Source organism: Panulirus ornatus, chromosome 53, assembly GCF_036320965.1.
Source record: "Panulirus ornatus isolate Po-2019 chromosome 53, ASM3632096v1, whole genome shotgun sequence".
Lineage (NCBI taxonomy): Eukaryota > Metazoa > Arthropoda > Malacostraca > Decapoda > Palinuridae > Panulirus > Panulirus ornatus.
The window spans coordinates 20,610,842-20,627,079 of record NC_092276.1 but is presented as its reverse complement, the minus strand read 5'-3'; the positions used below and the strand labels follow the sequence as shown (position 1 = coordinate 20,627,079).

Genomic DNA, 16,238 nt, shown 5'->3' with positions numbered 1-16,238 from the left:
TTAATTTTTTTATGGATGGGGTTGTTAGGGAAGTGAATGCAAGCGTTTTGGAAAGAGGGGCAAGTATGCAGTCTGTTGTGGATGAGAAAGCTTGGGAAGTGAGTCAGTTGTTGTTCGTTGAAGATACAGTGCTGGTGGCTGATGCATGTGAGAAACTGCAGAAGCTGGTGACTGAGTTTGGTAAAGTGTGTGAAAGAAGAAAGCTGAGAGTAAATGTGAATAAGAGCAAGGTTATTTGGTACAGTAGGGTTGAGGGACAAGTCAATTGGGAGGTAAGTTTCAATGGAGAAGAATTGGAGGAAGTGAAGTGTTTTAGATATCATGGAGTGGATTTGGCAGCAGATGGAACCATGGAAGTGGAAGTGAATCATAGGGTGGGGGAGGGGGCAAAAATTCTGGGAGCATTGAAGAATGTGTGGAAGTAGAGAACATTATCTCGGAAAGCAAAAATTGGTATGTTTAAAGGAATAGTGGTTCCAACAATGTTTTATGGTTGCGAGGCGTGGGCTATGGATAGAGTTGTGCACAGGAGGGTGGATGTGCTGGAAATGAGATGTTTGAGGACAATATATGGTGTGAGATGGTTTGATCGAGTGAGTAATAATAGGGTAAGAGAGATGTGTGGCAATAAAGAGAGTGTTGTTGAGAGAGCAGAAGAGGGTGTTTTGAAATGATTTGGTCAAATAGGGAGAATGAGTGAGGAAAGATTGACCAAGAGGATATATGTGTCAAAGGTGGAGGGAACGAGGAGAAGTGGGAGACCAAATTGGAGGTGGAAAGATGGAGTGAAAAAGATTTTGAGTGATCGGGGCCTGAACATGCAGGAGGGTGAAAGGCATGCAAGGAATAGAGTGAGCTGGAATGATGTGGTATACTGGGGTTGACGTGCTGTCAATGGATTGAACCGGTGCATGTGAAGCATCTGGTTTAAACCATGGAAAGTTCTGTGGGGCCTGGATTTGGAAAGGGAGCTGTAGTTTCGATGCATTATTACATGACAGCCTGAGTGTGAACGAATGTGGCCTTTGTTGTCTTTTCCTAGCGCTACCTTGTGCGCATGAGGGGGAGGGAGTTGTTATTTCATGTGTGCGGGGTGGCAAAAACATCCATATTTATATATATTTATTTATTTATTTATTTTGCTTTGTCGCTGTCTCACACATTAGCGAGGTAGCGCAAGGAAACAGACGAAAGAATGGCCCAACCCACCCATATACACATGTATATACATACACGTCCTCACACACAAATATACATACCTATACCTCTCAATGTACACATATATATACACACACAGACATATACATATATACACATGTACTGAGAGATGAGGGTTGACTGATAAAGAACTGATAGGGTGAAAGTGTAGTAGTAAGAGGAGTATGTATGAGTAAGCCGAAGAGGATGTGCTAATAGGTGTGGACATATGGAGAGGATGAATGAGGAGAGGCTGACTTAGATATACATATCAGAAGTAAAGGGAATAAGGAGAAAGGGGATACTGAGGTGGAGATGGGAAGGTTGGAGTGAAAGATGCTTTGAGTGATTGCAGCCTGAGCATGCTTGAGAGTGTGAGGCATGTATGAAACAGGACATATGAAGCAGTCAAGGGCCTTGTTGTGGAGAAGGGTCTCTGTTTCAGTGCATCATACATGATAGCTAAAGAGTGGATCTGAGCAAATAAGATCATTCTACATCTGTTCTCAGTACTACAACACTATTGTGGGAAACAGCCAATAAGTATGAAAAATATTTTTGCTTTGCTTTTGCTTTGTTGCTGTCTCCCACATTAGCGAGGTAGCGCAAGGAAACAGGCGAAAGAATGGCCCAACCCACCCACATACACATGTATATACATACACGTTCACACACGCAAATATACATACCTATACATCTCATTGTATACATATATATACACACACAAACATATACATATATACACATGTACATAATTCATACTGTCTGCCTTATTCATTCCCATCGCCACCTCGCCACACATGGAATAACCCCCTCCCCCCCTCATGTGTGCGAGGTAGCGCTAGGAAAAGACAACAAAGGCCACATTCGTTCACACTCAGTCTCTAGCTGTCATGTAATAATGCACCGAAACCACAGCTCCCTTTCCACATCCAAGCCCCACAGAACTTTCCATGGTTTACCCCAGACGCTTCACATGTACTGGTTCAATCCATTGACAGCATATCGACCCTGGTATACCACATCGTTCCAATTCACTCTATTCCTTGCACGCCTTTCACCCTCCTGCATGTTCAGGCCCCGATCACTCAAAATCTTTTTCACTCCATCTTTCCACCTCCAATTTGGTCTCCCACTTCTCCTCGTTCCCTCCACCTCTGACACATATATCCTCTTGGTCAATCTTTCCACACTCATTCTCTCCATGTGACCAAACCATTTCAAAACACCCTCTTCTGCTCTCTCAACCACACTCTTTTTATTACCACACAACTCTCTTACCCTATTATTACTTACTCGATCAAACCATCTCACACCATATATTGTCCTCAAACATCTCATTTCCAGCACATCCACCCTCCTGCGCACAACTCTATCCATAGCCCACGCCTCGCAACCATATAACATTGTTGGAACCACTATTCCTTCAAACATACCCATTTTTGCTTTCCTAGATAATGTTCTTGACTTCCACACATTCTTCAAGGCTCCCAGAATTTTCGCCCCCTCCCCCACCCTATGATTCACTTCCGCTTCCATGGTTCCATCCGCTGCCAAATCCACTCCCAAATATCTAAGACACTTCACTTCCTCCAGTTTTTCTCCATTCAAACTTACCTCCCAATTGACTTGACCCTCAACGCTACTGTACCCAATAACCTTGGTCTTATTCACATTTACTCTCAACTTTCTTCTTTCACACTTTTTTCCAAACTCAGTCACCAGCTTCTGCAGTTTCTCACATGAATCAGCCACCAGCGCTGCATCATCAGTGAACAACAGCTGACTCACTTCCCAAGCTCTCTCATCTACAACAGACTGCATACTTGCCCCTCTTTCCAAAACTCTTGCATTCACCTCTCTAACAACCCCATCCATAAACAAATTAAACAACCATGGAGACATCACACACCCCTGCCGCAAACCTACATTCACTGACAACCAATCACTTTACTCTCTTCCTACACGTACACATGCCTTACATCCCCTATAAAAACTTTTCACTGCTTTTAACAACTTGCCTCCCACACCATATATTCTTAATACCTTCCACAGAGCATCTCTATCAACTCTATCATATGCCTTCTCCAGATCCATAAATGCTACATACAAATCCATTTGCTTTTCTAAGTATTTCTCACATACATTCTTCAAAGCAAACACCTGATCCACACATCCTCTACCACTTCTGAAACCACACTGCTATTCCCCAATCTAATGCTCTGTATATGCCTTCACCCTCTCAATCAATACCCTCCCATATAATTTACCAGGAATACTCAACAAACTTTTGCCTCTGTAATTTGAGCACTCACTCTTATCCCCTTTTCCTTTGTACAGTATTACTATGCAAGCATTCCGCCAGTCCTCAGACACCTAACCATGAATCATACATACATTAAATAACCTTACCAACCAGTTAACAATAGTCACCCCCCTTTTTAATAAATTCCACTGCAGCACCATCCAAACCCGCTGCCTTGCCGGCTTTCATCTTCCGCAAAGCTTTTATTACCTCTTCTCTGTTTACCAAATCATTTTCCCTAACCCTCTCACTTTGCACACCTCGACCAAAACACCCTATATCTACCACTCTATCATCAAACACATTCAACAAACCTTCAAAATACTCACTCCATCTCCTTCTCACATCACCCCTACTTATTATCACCTCCCCATTTGCCCCTTCACTAAAGTTCCCATTTGTTCCCTTGTCTTATGCACTTTATTTACCTCCCTCCAAAACATCTTTTTATTCTCCCTAAAATTTAATGATACTCTCTCACCCCAACTCTTATTTGCCCTCTTTTTCACCTCTTGCGCCTTTCTCTTGACCTCCTGTCTCTTTCTTTTATACATCTCCCACTCATTTGCATTATTTCCCTGCAAAAATCGTCCAAATGCCTCTCTCTTCTCTTTCACTAATAATCTTACTTCTTCATCCCACCACTCACTACCCTTTCTAATCTGCCCACCTCCCACGCTTCTCATGCCACAAGCATCTTTTGCGCAATCCATCACTGCTTCCCTAAATACATCCCATTCCTCCCCCACTCCCCTTACCTCCTTTGTTCCCACCTTTTTCCGTTCTGTACTCAGTCTCTCCTGGTACTTCCTGACACAAGTCTCCTTCTCAAGCTCACTTACTCTCACCACTCTCTTCACCCCAACATTCTCTCTTCTTTTCTGAAAACCTCCACAAATCTTCACCTTCGCCTCCACAAGATAATGATCAGACATCCCTCCAGTTGCACCTCTCAGTACATTAACATCCAAAAGTCTCTCTTTCGCACACCTATCAATTAACACATAATCCAGTAACACTCTCTGGCCATCTCTCCTACTTACATACGTATACTTATGTATATCTCTCTTTTTAAACCAGGTATTCCCAATCACCAGTCCTTTTTTAGCACATAAATCTACAAGCTCTTCACCATTTCCATTTACAACACTGAACACCTCATGTATACCAATTATTCCCTCAACTGCCACATTACTCACCTTTGCATTCAAATCACCCATCACTATAACCCGGTCTCATGCATCAAAACCACTCGCACACTCATTCAGCTGCTCCCAAATCACTTGCCTCTCATGAACTTTCTTCTCATGCCCAGGTGCATATGCACCAATAATCACCCATCTCTCTCCATCAGCTTTCAGTTTTACCAATATCAATCTAGAGTATACTTTCTTACACTCTATCACATACTCCCACCACTCCTGTTTCAGGAGTAGTGCTACTCCTTCCCTTGCTCTTGTCCTCTCACCAACCCCTGACTCTACTCCCAAGACATTCCCAAACCACTCTTCCCCTTTACCCTTGAGCTTCGTTTCACTCAGAGCCAAAACATCCAGGTTCCTTTCCTCAAACATACTACCTATCTCTCCTTTTTTCTCATCTTGGTTACATCCACACACATTTAGACACCCTAATCTGAGCCTTCGAGGAGGATGAGCACTCCCCACGTGACTCCTTCTTCTGTTTCTGCTTTTAGAAAATTAAAATACAAGGAGGGGAGGGTTTCTAGCCCCCTCCCGTCCCTTTTAGTCGCCTTCTATGACATGTGAGGAATGTGTGGGAAGTATTCTTTCTCCCCTATCCCCAGGGATAACTATATACATACTTTTTCATAAGATATGATAGCGAGGCATTTCTTATTTTTCTCTAGTTTAAATTTCCTTGTGCATATTTGATTATGACTTCATTTTTTTATATATATTGAAATTTCCAGGGTGAAATTGGAGGAGAGCAAAGAATTACGAAAGTATCGTCGTCGGCAAGGTGGTGTCAGTGCCGAGGGATTGTTGAAAGGAGAAAAGACATGCAAGAAGGAAGGTGCTGATGTAAGACAATTATTTTTTACTATCTTGGATTGTTTGTAAGCACTAGCTTTAATGTGCACAGTGCTTCCGAACTGATATTGCTACACAGAGTGGAGGAGTGACTGCAAAGGGATCATTTAAATATTTTGGTAGTTTTCCTATCAGACAGATAGACAGTAAGTGCTTGATTATGTCTTAAGAGATAAGTGAACATTCAAAATTATGTTTTATTTACATTACTCATTATCATGCTCTACTGTCATTATTGCTGTCTTTTAGATGAAAAAATATGAATTAAGTTGGGTGCCTATATGGGATGATAGAAGGAATGAGATGTGAGTATCAACCTACCTACATACCTACAATGGGATTTAGCCAAAATAACATGGCTAGCGTGAAGTGCTCACTGCACATTTTGCTTGATGAATAACACTACTCCTCTCAGCTGCCACATCCATTACATGATTATTGTTTTGTGCCTCAACTAGGACTGATTCACTAACATAAAATTCAACTTTTTTAGTAATGCTAATATAAAAACATTTTTGTGATAAATTTGACTTGCTGAACCAGAAAAACGGCTTTCAAAATTATGTAGGACGACAGTATTTTATGCTGTGTATAAGTTGATTGCAGAACTTTACCAATGCCTTCTTTTTTACAGATGTTTGTGTAATAGCCAAAAAAGATAATGCAGTAAACCATGAATGCAGTTTATTCATGATTCCCTCTAAGGCTCAGTCCTCTGTTCTTAACACTACCTCGCTAATGCAGCAAATGGTGAATATGGATGAAAAAAAATTATTAAAGTGTACTTACAGTAATTACACCATAAGAATAAAGGAAGTATTTAACTGCTGCATGAAGGCAATAAACCATGAAGTACAGTTTATTCATGGTAAATACAACATAAGAACCATTGTATATTTTTTTTTATGGAAAGTCATGTATGGTATGTGACATTCTTTTATATGAAGTTAAAGTTTCTCTCTGCCCATCATCCCAGAACTGCATTTGCCTTGATACCTGTGACCCATCACTGTAGTGTCCTGTTGAAAGTGCTCACCTTGCTTGTTGCTAACTGCACCCAAATTGTCTGGGGAAAATCCAAGTGAGAGTGCAAGGAATGCATTTTCATTGACATGTGACATCCAGTTGCTCTGTAGTTATCAAGTATGCAATAATAAACTCTCTAGCTTCCTAATCTGTTGCTATCAGGACATCCTTTCAATACCTCTTTAAAAGATTTCCAAGCAGCTAGCTTAGAACTCAAGAGTTGTTGTTCAAAGATATCAGCAGAGAGTATTTTATGGATTTAAAGACCAATAAAAATGCCCTTTTTCACTTTTACATGACTCATATGAAGAAAAAAATTTCAAGTACTGAAATGCATCACCTTCTTTACTAAAAGCTTTAACAAAGATTTTTTATCAGTCCAAGTTTTATGTGTAACAGTTGAAGAAGCTCACTGTCAGGGTTTACTAGTGGTTTATTTCAAAAACTTTTTTTCTTCAGGTAGGTAAGCTTCTCATGGTGGACAGTGCCGAACTTGTGGAGATCTTTAGTAGCCCTGCTCTCCCACAAGCACAAAAAACAGCATTATTTTGTGGATCCCCTTTGCATTCCCATGAGCGACCCACTTTCAGGTCGCTACAAATTTTCTGCCCGTATTGATTGTACTTGATGGCATGTAAGATTAATTCAATGCTGTTATATGATTCTTTCATAGATATTGCATGTGCTGTGGGAACTGATGGCTTTGAGTTACCATAATGTAGAAGAACAGCCTTACGACCTACTTCAGACGCCACTCACCAGGGTTGTGTTCGTCACAGAGCTCAAGCATTGAACTGTTAACATCTTTGCAGAAACACAAGATTTTCATTAAAACTCTTAGTAAATCACTTAGTTCTGACTGACAAGATGTGGGTCTGCTTGATCATGTGGCATATATGCCTCCTCTATATTTTTTTGCCAATTCTTCCTCATCACAGTCACTATGGGCTATCATCTCTTCAGTTGGTCAGTGGAACTGGAACTTGAATATCAACTGAATAAGGCACTGCTTTCATTGCACTTGGAATGTTTGGGTATTGTATGTTGCTTTTTGTCTTGTAGAATATCCAGAAGTCTTTGTCATACAAAATTAATGGTTATCCATATGGTCTTTTTGCTCTCTCTAAACCATGGATACCCTGAAATTCATCTAATCTTTGCTTTTGAGACACTGTGTTTGGTGTTGCATGCCTTTAAGACACTGTGTTAAGTTGCTATATCAAGAGAAAAACAACATGCAGTCCCCACCATTCATGTGGTCTCTTAGCTTCAAACCAAAATACAAATGATATGCTATTTTCATTAGATCTGTGACATTTCTTTTTTGTGGTTAAGGTGTGATGACTCCACACATGTAGCAAAAATTGTCTGGAGTATTGTTGCAAGATTTCCTGAAATCTTCCGCTTTCATCTTCCGGGAGATGAAAGCCGGCAAGGCAGCAGGTTTGGATGGTATTGCAGTGGAATTTGTTAAAAAAGGGGGGGACTGTATTGTTGACTGGTTGTTAAGGTTATTTAATGTATGTATGACTCATGGTGAGGTGCCTGAGGATTGGAGGAATGCGTGCATAGTGCCATTGTACAGAGGCAAAGGGGATAAGAGTGAGTGCTCAAAGTACAGAGGTATAAGTTTGTTGAGTATTCCTGGTAAGTTATATGGGAGGGTATTCATTGAGAGGGTGAAGGCATGTACAGAGCATCAGATTTGGGGAAGAGCAGTGTGGTTTCAGAAGTGGTAGAGGATGTGTGGATCAGGTGTTTGCTTTGAAGAATGTATGTGAGAAATACTTAGAAAAGCAAATGGATTTGTATGTAGCATTTATGGATCTGGAGAAGGCATATGATAGAGTTGATAGAGATGCTCTGTGGAAGGTTTTAAGAATATACGGTGTGGGAGGCAAGTTGTTGGAAGCAGTGAAAAGTTTTTATCAAGGATGTAAGGCACGTGTACGTGTAGGAAGAGAGGAAAGTGATTGGTTCTCAGTGAATGTAGGTTTGCGGCAGGGGTGTGTGATGTCTCCATGGTTGTTTAATTTGTTTATGGATGGGGTTGTTAGGGAGGTAAATGCAAGAGTTTTGGAAAGAGGGGCAAAAATGAAGTCTGTTGTGGATGAGAGAGCTAGGGAAGTGTCAGTTGTTGTTCACTGATGATACAGTGCTGGTGGCTGATTCATGTGAGAAACTGCAGAAGCTGGTGACTGAGTTTGATAAAGTGTGTGAAAGAAGAAAGTTAAGAGTAAATGTGAATAAGAGCAAGGTTATTAGATACAGTAGGGTTGAGGGTCAAGTCAATTGGGAGGTAAGTTTGAATGGAGAAAAACTGGAAGAAGTAAAGTGTTTTAGATATCTGGGAGTGGATCTGGCAGCGGATGGAACCATGGAAGCGGAAGTGGATCATAGGGTGGGGGAGGGGGCGAAAATCCTGGGAGCCTTGAAGAATGTGTGGAAGTCGAGAACATTATCTCTGAAAGCAAAAATGGGTATGTTTGAAGGAATAGTGGTTCCAACAATGTTGTATGGTTGCGAGGCATGGGCTATGGATAGAGTTGTGTGCAGGAGGGTGGATGTGCTGGAAATGAGATGTTTGAGGACAATGTGTGGTGTGAGGTGGTTTGATCGAGTAAGTAATGTAAGGGTAAGAGAGATGTGTGGAAATAAAAAGAGTGTGGTTGAGAGAGCAGAAGAGGGTGTTTTGAAATGGTTTGGGCACATGGAGAGAATGAGTGAGGAAAGATTGACCAAGAGGATATATGTGTCGGAGGTGGAGGGAACGAGGAGAAGAGGGAGACCAAATTGGAGGTGGAAAGATGGAGTGAAAAAGATTTTGAGTGATCGGGGCCTGAACATGCAGGAGGGTGAAAGGCGGGCAAGGAATAGAGTGAATTGGATCAATGTGGTATACCGGGGTTGACGGGCTGTCAGTGGATTGAATCAGGGCATGTGAAGCGTCTGGGGTAAACCATGGAAAGCTGTATGGGGCCTGGATGTGGAAAGGGAGCTGTGGTTTCGGGCATTATTGCATGACAGCTAGGGACTGAGTATGAACGAATGAGGCCTTTGTTGTCTTTTCCTAGCACTACCCCGCACACATGAGGGGGAGGGGGATGGTATTCCATGTGTGGCGAGGTGGCGATGGGAATGAATAAAGGCAGACAGTGTGAATTCTGTGCATGGGTATATATGTATGTGTCTGTGTGTGTAATATATATGTGTACATTGAGGTGTATAGGCATATGTATATTTGCGATTGTGGACGTGTGTGTATATACATGTGTATGAGGGTGGGTTGGGCCATTTCTTTCGTCTGTTTCCTTAAGCTGCCTTGCAAACGCGGGAGACAGAGACAAAGCAAAATAAATAAATAAATGTAAAATATATGAAATATATATATATATATATATATACATTTTTTTTTTTCGCTGTCTCCCGCGTTTGCGAGGTAGCGCAAGGAAACAGACGAAAGAAATGGCCCAACCCACCCCCATACACATGTATATACATACGTCCACACACGCAAATATACATACCTACACAGCTTTCCATGGTTTACCCCAGACGCCCCACATGCCCTGATTCAATCCACTGACAGCACGTCAACCCCGGTACACCACATCGCTCCAATTCACTCTATTCCTCGCCCTCCTCTCACCCTCCTGCATGCTCAGGCCCCGATCACACAAAATCTTTTTCACTCCATCCTTCCACCTCCAATTTGGTCTCCCTCTTCTCCTCGTTCCCTCCACCTCCGACACATATATCCTCTTGGTCAATCTTTCCTCACTCATTCTCTCCATGTGCCCAAACCATTTCAAAACACCCTCTTCTGTTCTCTCAACCACGCTCTTTTTATTTCCACACATCTCTCTTACCCTTACGTTACTTACTCGATCAAACCACCTAACACCACATATTGTCCTCAAACATCTCATTTCCAGCACATCCACCCTCCTGCGCACAACTCTATCCATAACCCACGCCTTGCAGCCATACAACATTGTTGGAACCACTATTCCTTCAAACATACCCATTTTTGCTTTCAGAGATAATGTTCTCGACTTCCACACATTCTTCAAGGCTCCTAGAATTTTTGCCCCCTCCCCCATCCTATGATTCACTTCCGCTTCCATGGTTCCATCCGCTGCCAGATCCACTCCCAGATATCTAAAACACTTTACTTCCTCCAGTTTTTCTCCATTCAAACTTACCTCCCAATTGACTTGACCCTCAACCCTACTGTACCTAATAACCTTGCTCTTTCTTATTCACATTTACTCTTACCTTTCTTCTTTCACACACTTTACCAAACTCAGTCACCAGCTTCTGCAGTTTCTCACATGAATCAGCCGCCAGCGCTGTATCATCAGTGAACAACAACTGACTCACTTCCCAAGCTCTCTCATCCACAACAGACTGCATACTTGCCCCTCTTTCCAAAACTCTTGCATTCACCTCCCTAACAACCCCATCCATAAACAAATCAAACAACCATGGAGACATCACACACCCCTGCCGCAAACCTACATTCACCAAGAACCAATCACTTTCCTCTCTTACTGCACGTACACATGCCTTACATTCTCGATAAAAACTTTTCACTGCTTCTAACAACTTGCCTCCAACACCATATATTCTTAATACCTTCTACAGAGCATCTCTATCAACTCTATCATATGCCTTCTCCAGATCCATAAATGCTACATACAAATCCATTTGCTTTTCTAAGTATTTCTCACATATATTCTTCAAAGCAAACACCTGATTCACACATCCTCTACCACTTCTGAAACCACACTGCTCTTCCCCAATCTGATGCTCTGTACATGCCTTCACCCGCTCAATCAATAACCTCCCATATAATTTACCAGGAATGCTCAACAAACTTATACCTCTGTAATTTGAGCACTCACTCTTATCCCCTTTGCCTTTGTATAGTGGCACTATGCAAGCATTCTGCCAATCCTCAGGCACCTCACCATGAATCATACATACATTAGATAACCTTACCAACCAGTCAACAATACAGTCACCCCCTTTTTTAATAAATTCCACTGCAATACCATCCAAACCTGCTGCCTTGCCTGCTTTCATCTTGTGCAAAGCTTTTACTACCTCTTCTTTGTTTACCAAATCATTCTCCCTAACCCTCTCACTTTGCACACCACCTCGACCAAAACACCCTATATCTGCCACTCTATCATCAAACACATTCAACAAACCTTCAAAATACTCACTCCATCTCCTTCTCACATCACCACTATTTGTTATCACCTCCCCATTAGCCCCCTTCACTGAAGTTCCAATTTGCTCCCTTGTCTTACGCACTTTATTTACCTCCTTCCAAAACATTTTTTATTCTCTAAAATTTAATGATACTCTCTCACCCCAACTCTCATTTGCCCTCTTTTTCACCTCTTGCACCTTTCTCTTGACCTCCTGCCTCCTTCTTTTGTACATCTCCCACTCATTTACATTTTTTTCCCTGCAAAAATCATCCAAATGCCTCTCTCTTCTCTTTCACTAATAATCTTACTTCTTCATCCCACCACTCCCTACCCTTCCTAATCAACCCACCTACCACGCTTCTCTTGCCACAATCATCTTTTGCGCAAGCCATCACTGCTTCCCTAAATACATCCCATTCCATGCCCACTCCCCTTACCTCCTTTGCTCTCACCTTTTTCCATTCTGTACTCAGTCTCTCTTGGTACTTCCTCACACAAGTCTCCTTTCCAAGCTCACTTACTCTTACCACTCCCTTCACCCCAACATTCTCTCTTCTTTTCTGAAAATCACTACAAATCTTCACCTTCGCCTGCACAAGATAATGATCAGACATCCCTCCAGATGCACCTGTCAGCACATTAACATCCAAAAGTCTCTCTTTCGCCCGCCTATCAATTAACACGTAATCCAATAACACTCTCTGGCCATCTCTCCTACTTACATACGTATACTTATGTTATCTTGCTTTTTTAACCAGGTATTCCCAATCACCAGTCCTTTTTCAGCACATAAATCTACAAGCTCTTCACCATTTTCATTTACAACACTGAACACCCCATGTATACCAATTATTCCCTCAACTGCCACATTACTCACCTTTGCATTCAAATCACCCATCACTATAACCCTGTCTTGTGCATCAAAACCACTAACACACTCACTCAGCTGCTCCCAAAACACTTGCCACTCATGATCTTTCTTCTCATGCCCATGTGCATATGCACCAATAATCACCCATCTCTCTCTATCAACTTTCAGTTTTACCCATATCAATCTAGAATTTACTTTCTTAAACTCTATCACATACTCCCACAACTCGTGTTTTAGGAGTAGTGCTACTCCTTCCCTTGCTCTTGTCCTCTCACTAACGCCTGACTTTACTCCCAAGACATTCCCAAACCGCTATTCCCCTTTACCCTTGAGGTTCATTTTGCTCAGAGCCAAAACATCTAGGTTCCTTTCCTCAAACATACTACCTATCTCTCCTTTTTCTCATCTTGGTTACATCCACACATATTTAGACACCCCAATTTAAGCCTTTGAGGAAGATGAGCACTCCAATGTGACTCCTTCTTTAGTTTCCCCTTTTAGAAAGTTAAAATACAAGGAGGGGAGGGTTTCTGGTCCCCGCTCCCGCCCCCTTTAGTCGTCTTCTACGACACGTAGGGAATGCATGGGAAGTATTCTTTCTCCCCTATCTTGTGGAGGCAAAGGTGAAGATTTGTATGGGTTTTCAGAAAAGAAGAGAGAATGTTGGGGTGAAGAGGGTGGTGAGAGTAAGTGAGCTTGGGAAGGAGACTTGTGTCAGGAAGTACCAAGAGAGACTGAGTACAGAATGGAAAAAGGTGAGAACAAAAGAGGTAAGGGGAGTGGGGGAGGAATGGGAAGCATTGATGGCTTGCACAAAAGATGCTTGTGGCATGAGAAGCATGGGAGGTGGGTTGATGAGAAAGGGTAGTGAGTGGTGGAATGAAGAAGTAAGATTATTAGTGAAAGAGAAGAGAGAGGCATTTGGACGATTTTTGCAGGGAAAAAATGCAAATGAGTGGGAGAGGTATAAAAGAAAGAGGCAGGAGGTCAAGAGAAAGGTGCAAGAGGTGAAAAAGAGGGCAAATGAGAGTTGGGGTGAGAGAGTATCATTAAAGTTCAGGGAGAATAAAAAGATGTTTTGGAAGGAGGTAAATAAAGTGCCTAAGACAAGGGAGCAAATGGGAACTTCAGTGAAGGGGGCTAATGGGGAGGTGATAACAAGTAGTGGTGATGTGAGAAGGAGATGGAGTGAGTATTTTGAAGGTTTGTTGAATGTGTTTGATGATAGAGTGGCAGATGTGGGGTGTCTTGGTCGAGGTGGTGTGCAAAGTGAGAGGGTTAGGGAAAATGATTTGGTAAATAGAAAAGAGGTAGTAAAAGCTTTACAGAAGATGAAAGCCGGCAAAGCAGCAGGTTTGGATGGCATTGCAGTGGAATTTATTAAAAAAGGGGGTGACTGTATTGTTGACTGGTTGGTAAGGTTATTTAATGTATGTATGATTCACGGTGAGGTGCCTGAGGATTGGCGGAATGCTTGCATAGTGCCATTGTACAAAGGCAAAGGGGATAAGAGTGAGTGCTCAAAGTACAGAGGTATAAGTTTGTTGAGTATTCCTGGTAAATTATATGGGAGGGTATTGATTGAGAGGGTGAAGGCATGTACAGAGCATCAGATTGGGGAAGAGCAGTGTGGTTTCAGAAGTGGTAGAGGATGTGTGGATCAGGTGTTTGCTTGAAGAATGTATGCGAGAAATACTTAGAAAAGCAAATGGATTTGTATGTAGCATTTATGGATCTGGAGAAGGCATATGATAGAGTTGATAGAGATGCTCTGTGGAAGGTATTAAGAATATATGGTGTGGGAGGCAAGTTGTTAGAAGCAGTGAAAAGTTTCTATCGAGGATGTAAGGCATGTGTACGTGTAGGAAGAGAGGAAAGTGATTGGTTCTCAGTGAATGTAGGTTTGCGGCAGGGGTGTGTGATGTCTCCTTAGTTGTTTAATGTGTTTATGGATGGGGTTGTTATGGAGGTGAATACAAGAGTTTTGGAAAGAGGGGCAAGTATGCAGTCTGTTGGGGATGAGAGAGCTTGGGAAGTGAGTCAGTTGTTGTTCGCTGATGATACAGCGCTGGTGGCTGATTCATGTAAGAAACTGCAGAAGCTGGTGACTGAGTTTGGTAAAGTGTGTGAAAGAAGAAAGTTAAGAGTAAATGTGAATAAGAGCAAGGTTATTAGGTACAGTAGGGTTGAGGGTCAAGTCAATTGGGAGGTAAGTTTGAATGGAGAAAAGCTGGAGGAAGTGAAGTGTTTTAGATATCTGGGAGTGGATCTGGCAGCAGATGGAACCATGGAAGCGGAAGTGAATCATAGGGTGGGGGAGGGGGCGAAAATTCTGGGAGCCTTGAAGAATGGAATTTGAGAACAGTATCTCGGAAAGCAAAAATGGGTATGTTTGAAGGAATAGTGGTTCCAACAATGTTGTATGGTTGCGAGGCGTGGGCTATGGATAGAGTTTTGCGCAGGAGGGTGGATGTGCTGGAAATGAGATGTTTGAGGACAATATGTGGTGTGAGGTGGTTTGAACGAGTAAGTAATGTAAGGGTGAGAGAGATGTGTGGAAATAAAAAGAGTGTGGTTGAGAGAGCAGAAGAGGGTGTTTTGAAATGGTTTGGGCACATGGAGAGAATGAGTGGGGAAAGATTGACCAAGAGGATGTATGTGTCAGAGGTGGAGGGAACGAGGAGAAGTGGGAGACCAAATTGGAGGTGGAAAGATGGAGTGAAAAAGATTTTGAGTGATCGAGGCCTGAACATGCAGGAGGGTTAAAGGCGTGCAAAGAATAGAGTGAATTGGAACGATGTGGTATACTGGGGTTGACGTGCTGTCAATGGATTGAACCAGGGCATGTGGTCGCGTCTGGGGTAAACCATGCAAAGTGTGTAGGGCCTGGATGTGGAAAGGGAGCTGTGGTTTCGATTCATTATTACATGACAGCTAGAGACTGAGTGTGAACGAATGGGGCCTTTGGTGTTTTTCCTAGCGCTACCTTGCACACATGAGGAGGACGGGGTTGTTATTCCATGTGTGGCAAGGTGGCGATGGGAACAAATAGAGGCAGACAGTATGAATTATGTACATGTGTATATATGTAAATGTCTGTGTGTGTATATATATGTGTACATTAAGATGTATAGGTATGTATATTGTGCGTGTGTGGACATGTATGTATATACATGTGTATGTGGGCGGGTTGGGCCACTCTTTCGTCTGTTTCCTTGCGCTACCTCGCTAACACGGGAGACAGCGACAAAGCAAAATAAATAAATAAAATAAATGATTCATGGTGAGGTGCCTGAGGATTGGCGGAATGCTTGCATAGTGCCATTGTACAAAGGCAAAGGGGATAAGAGTGAGTGCTCAAATTACAGAGGTATAAGTTTGTTGAGTATTCCTGATAAATTATATGGGAGGGTATTGTTGTGAGGGTGAAGGCATGTACAGAACATCAGATTGGGGAAGAGCAATGTGGTTTCAGAAGTGGTAGAGAATGTGTGGATCAGGTGTTTGCTTTGAAGAATGTATGTGAGAAATACTTAGAAAAGCAAATGGATTTGTGTGTAGCA

At 42.2% G+C, this 16,238-nt stretch overlaps 1 protein-coding gene across 2 annotated transcripts in view; it reads left to right on the top strand.

The window, feature by feature from the left end:
- Positions 1–16,238, top strand: part of LOC139765302 (splicing factor C9orf78 homolog) — a 116,868-nt gene that overhangs the window by 49,093 nt on the left and 51,537 nt on the right. For both annotated transcript variants that reach the window (XM_071692692.1, XM_071692691.1), the window contains exon 3: positions 5,436–5,547. In XM_071692692.1, the coding sequence (XP_071548793.1) occupies positions 5,436–5,547 (112 nt within the window). The remainder of the gene's footprint in view (positions 1–5,435; positions 5,548–16,238) is intronic.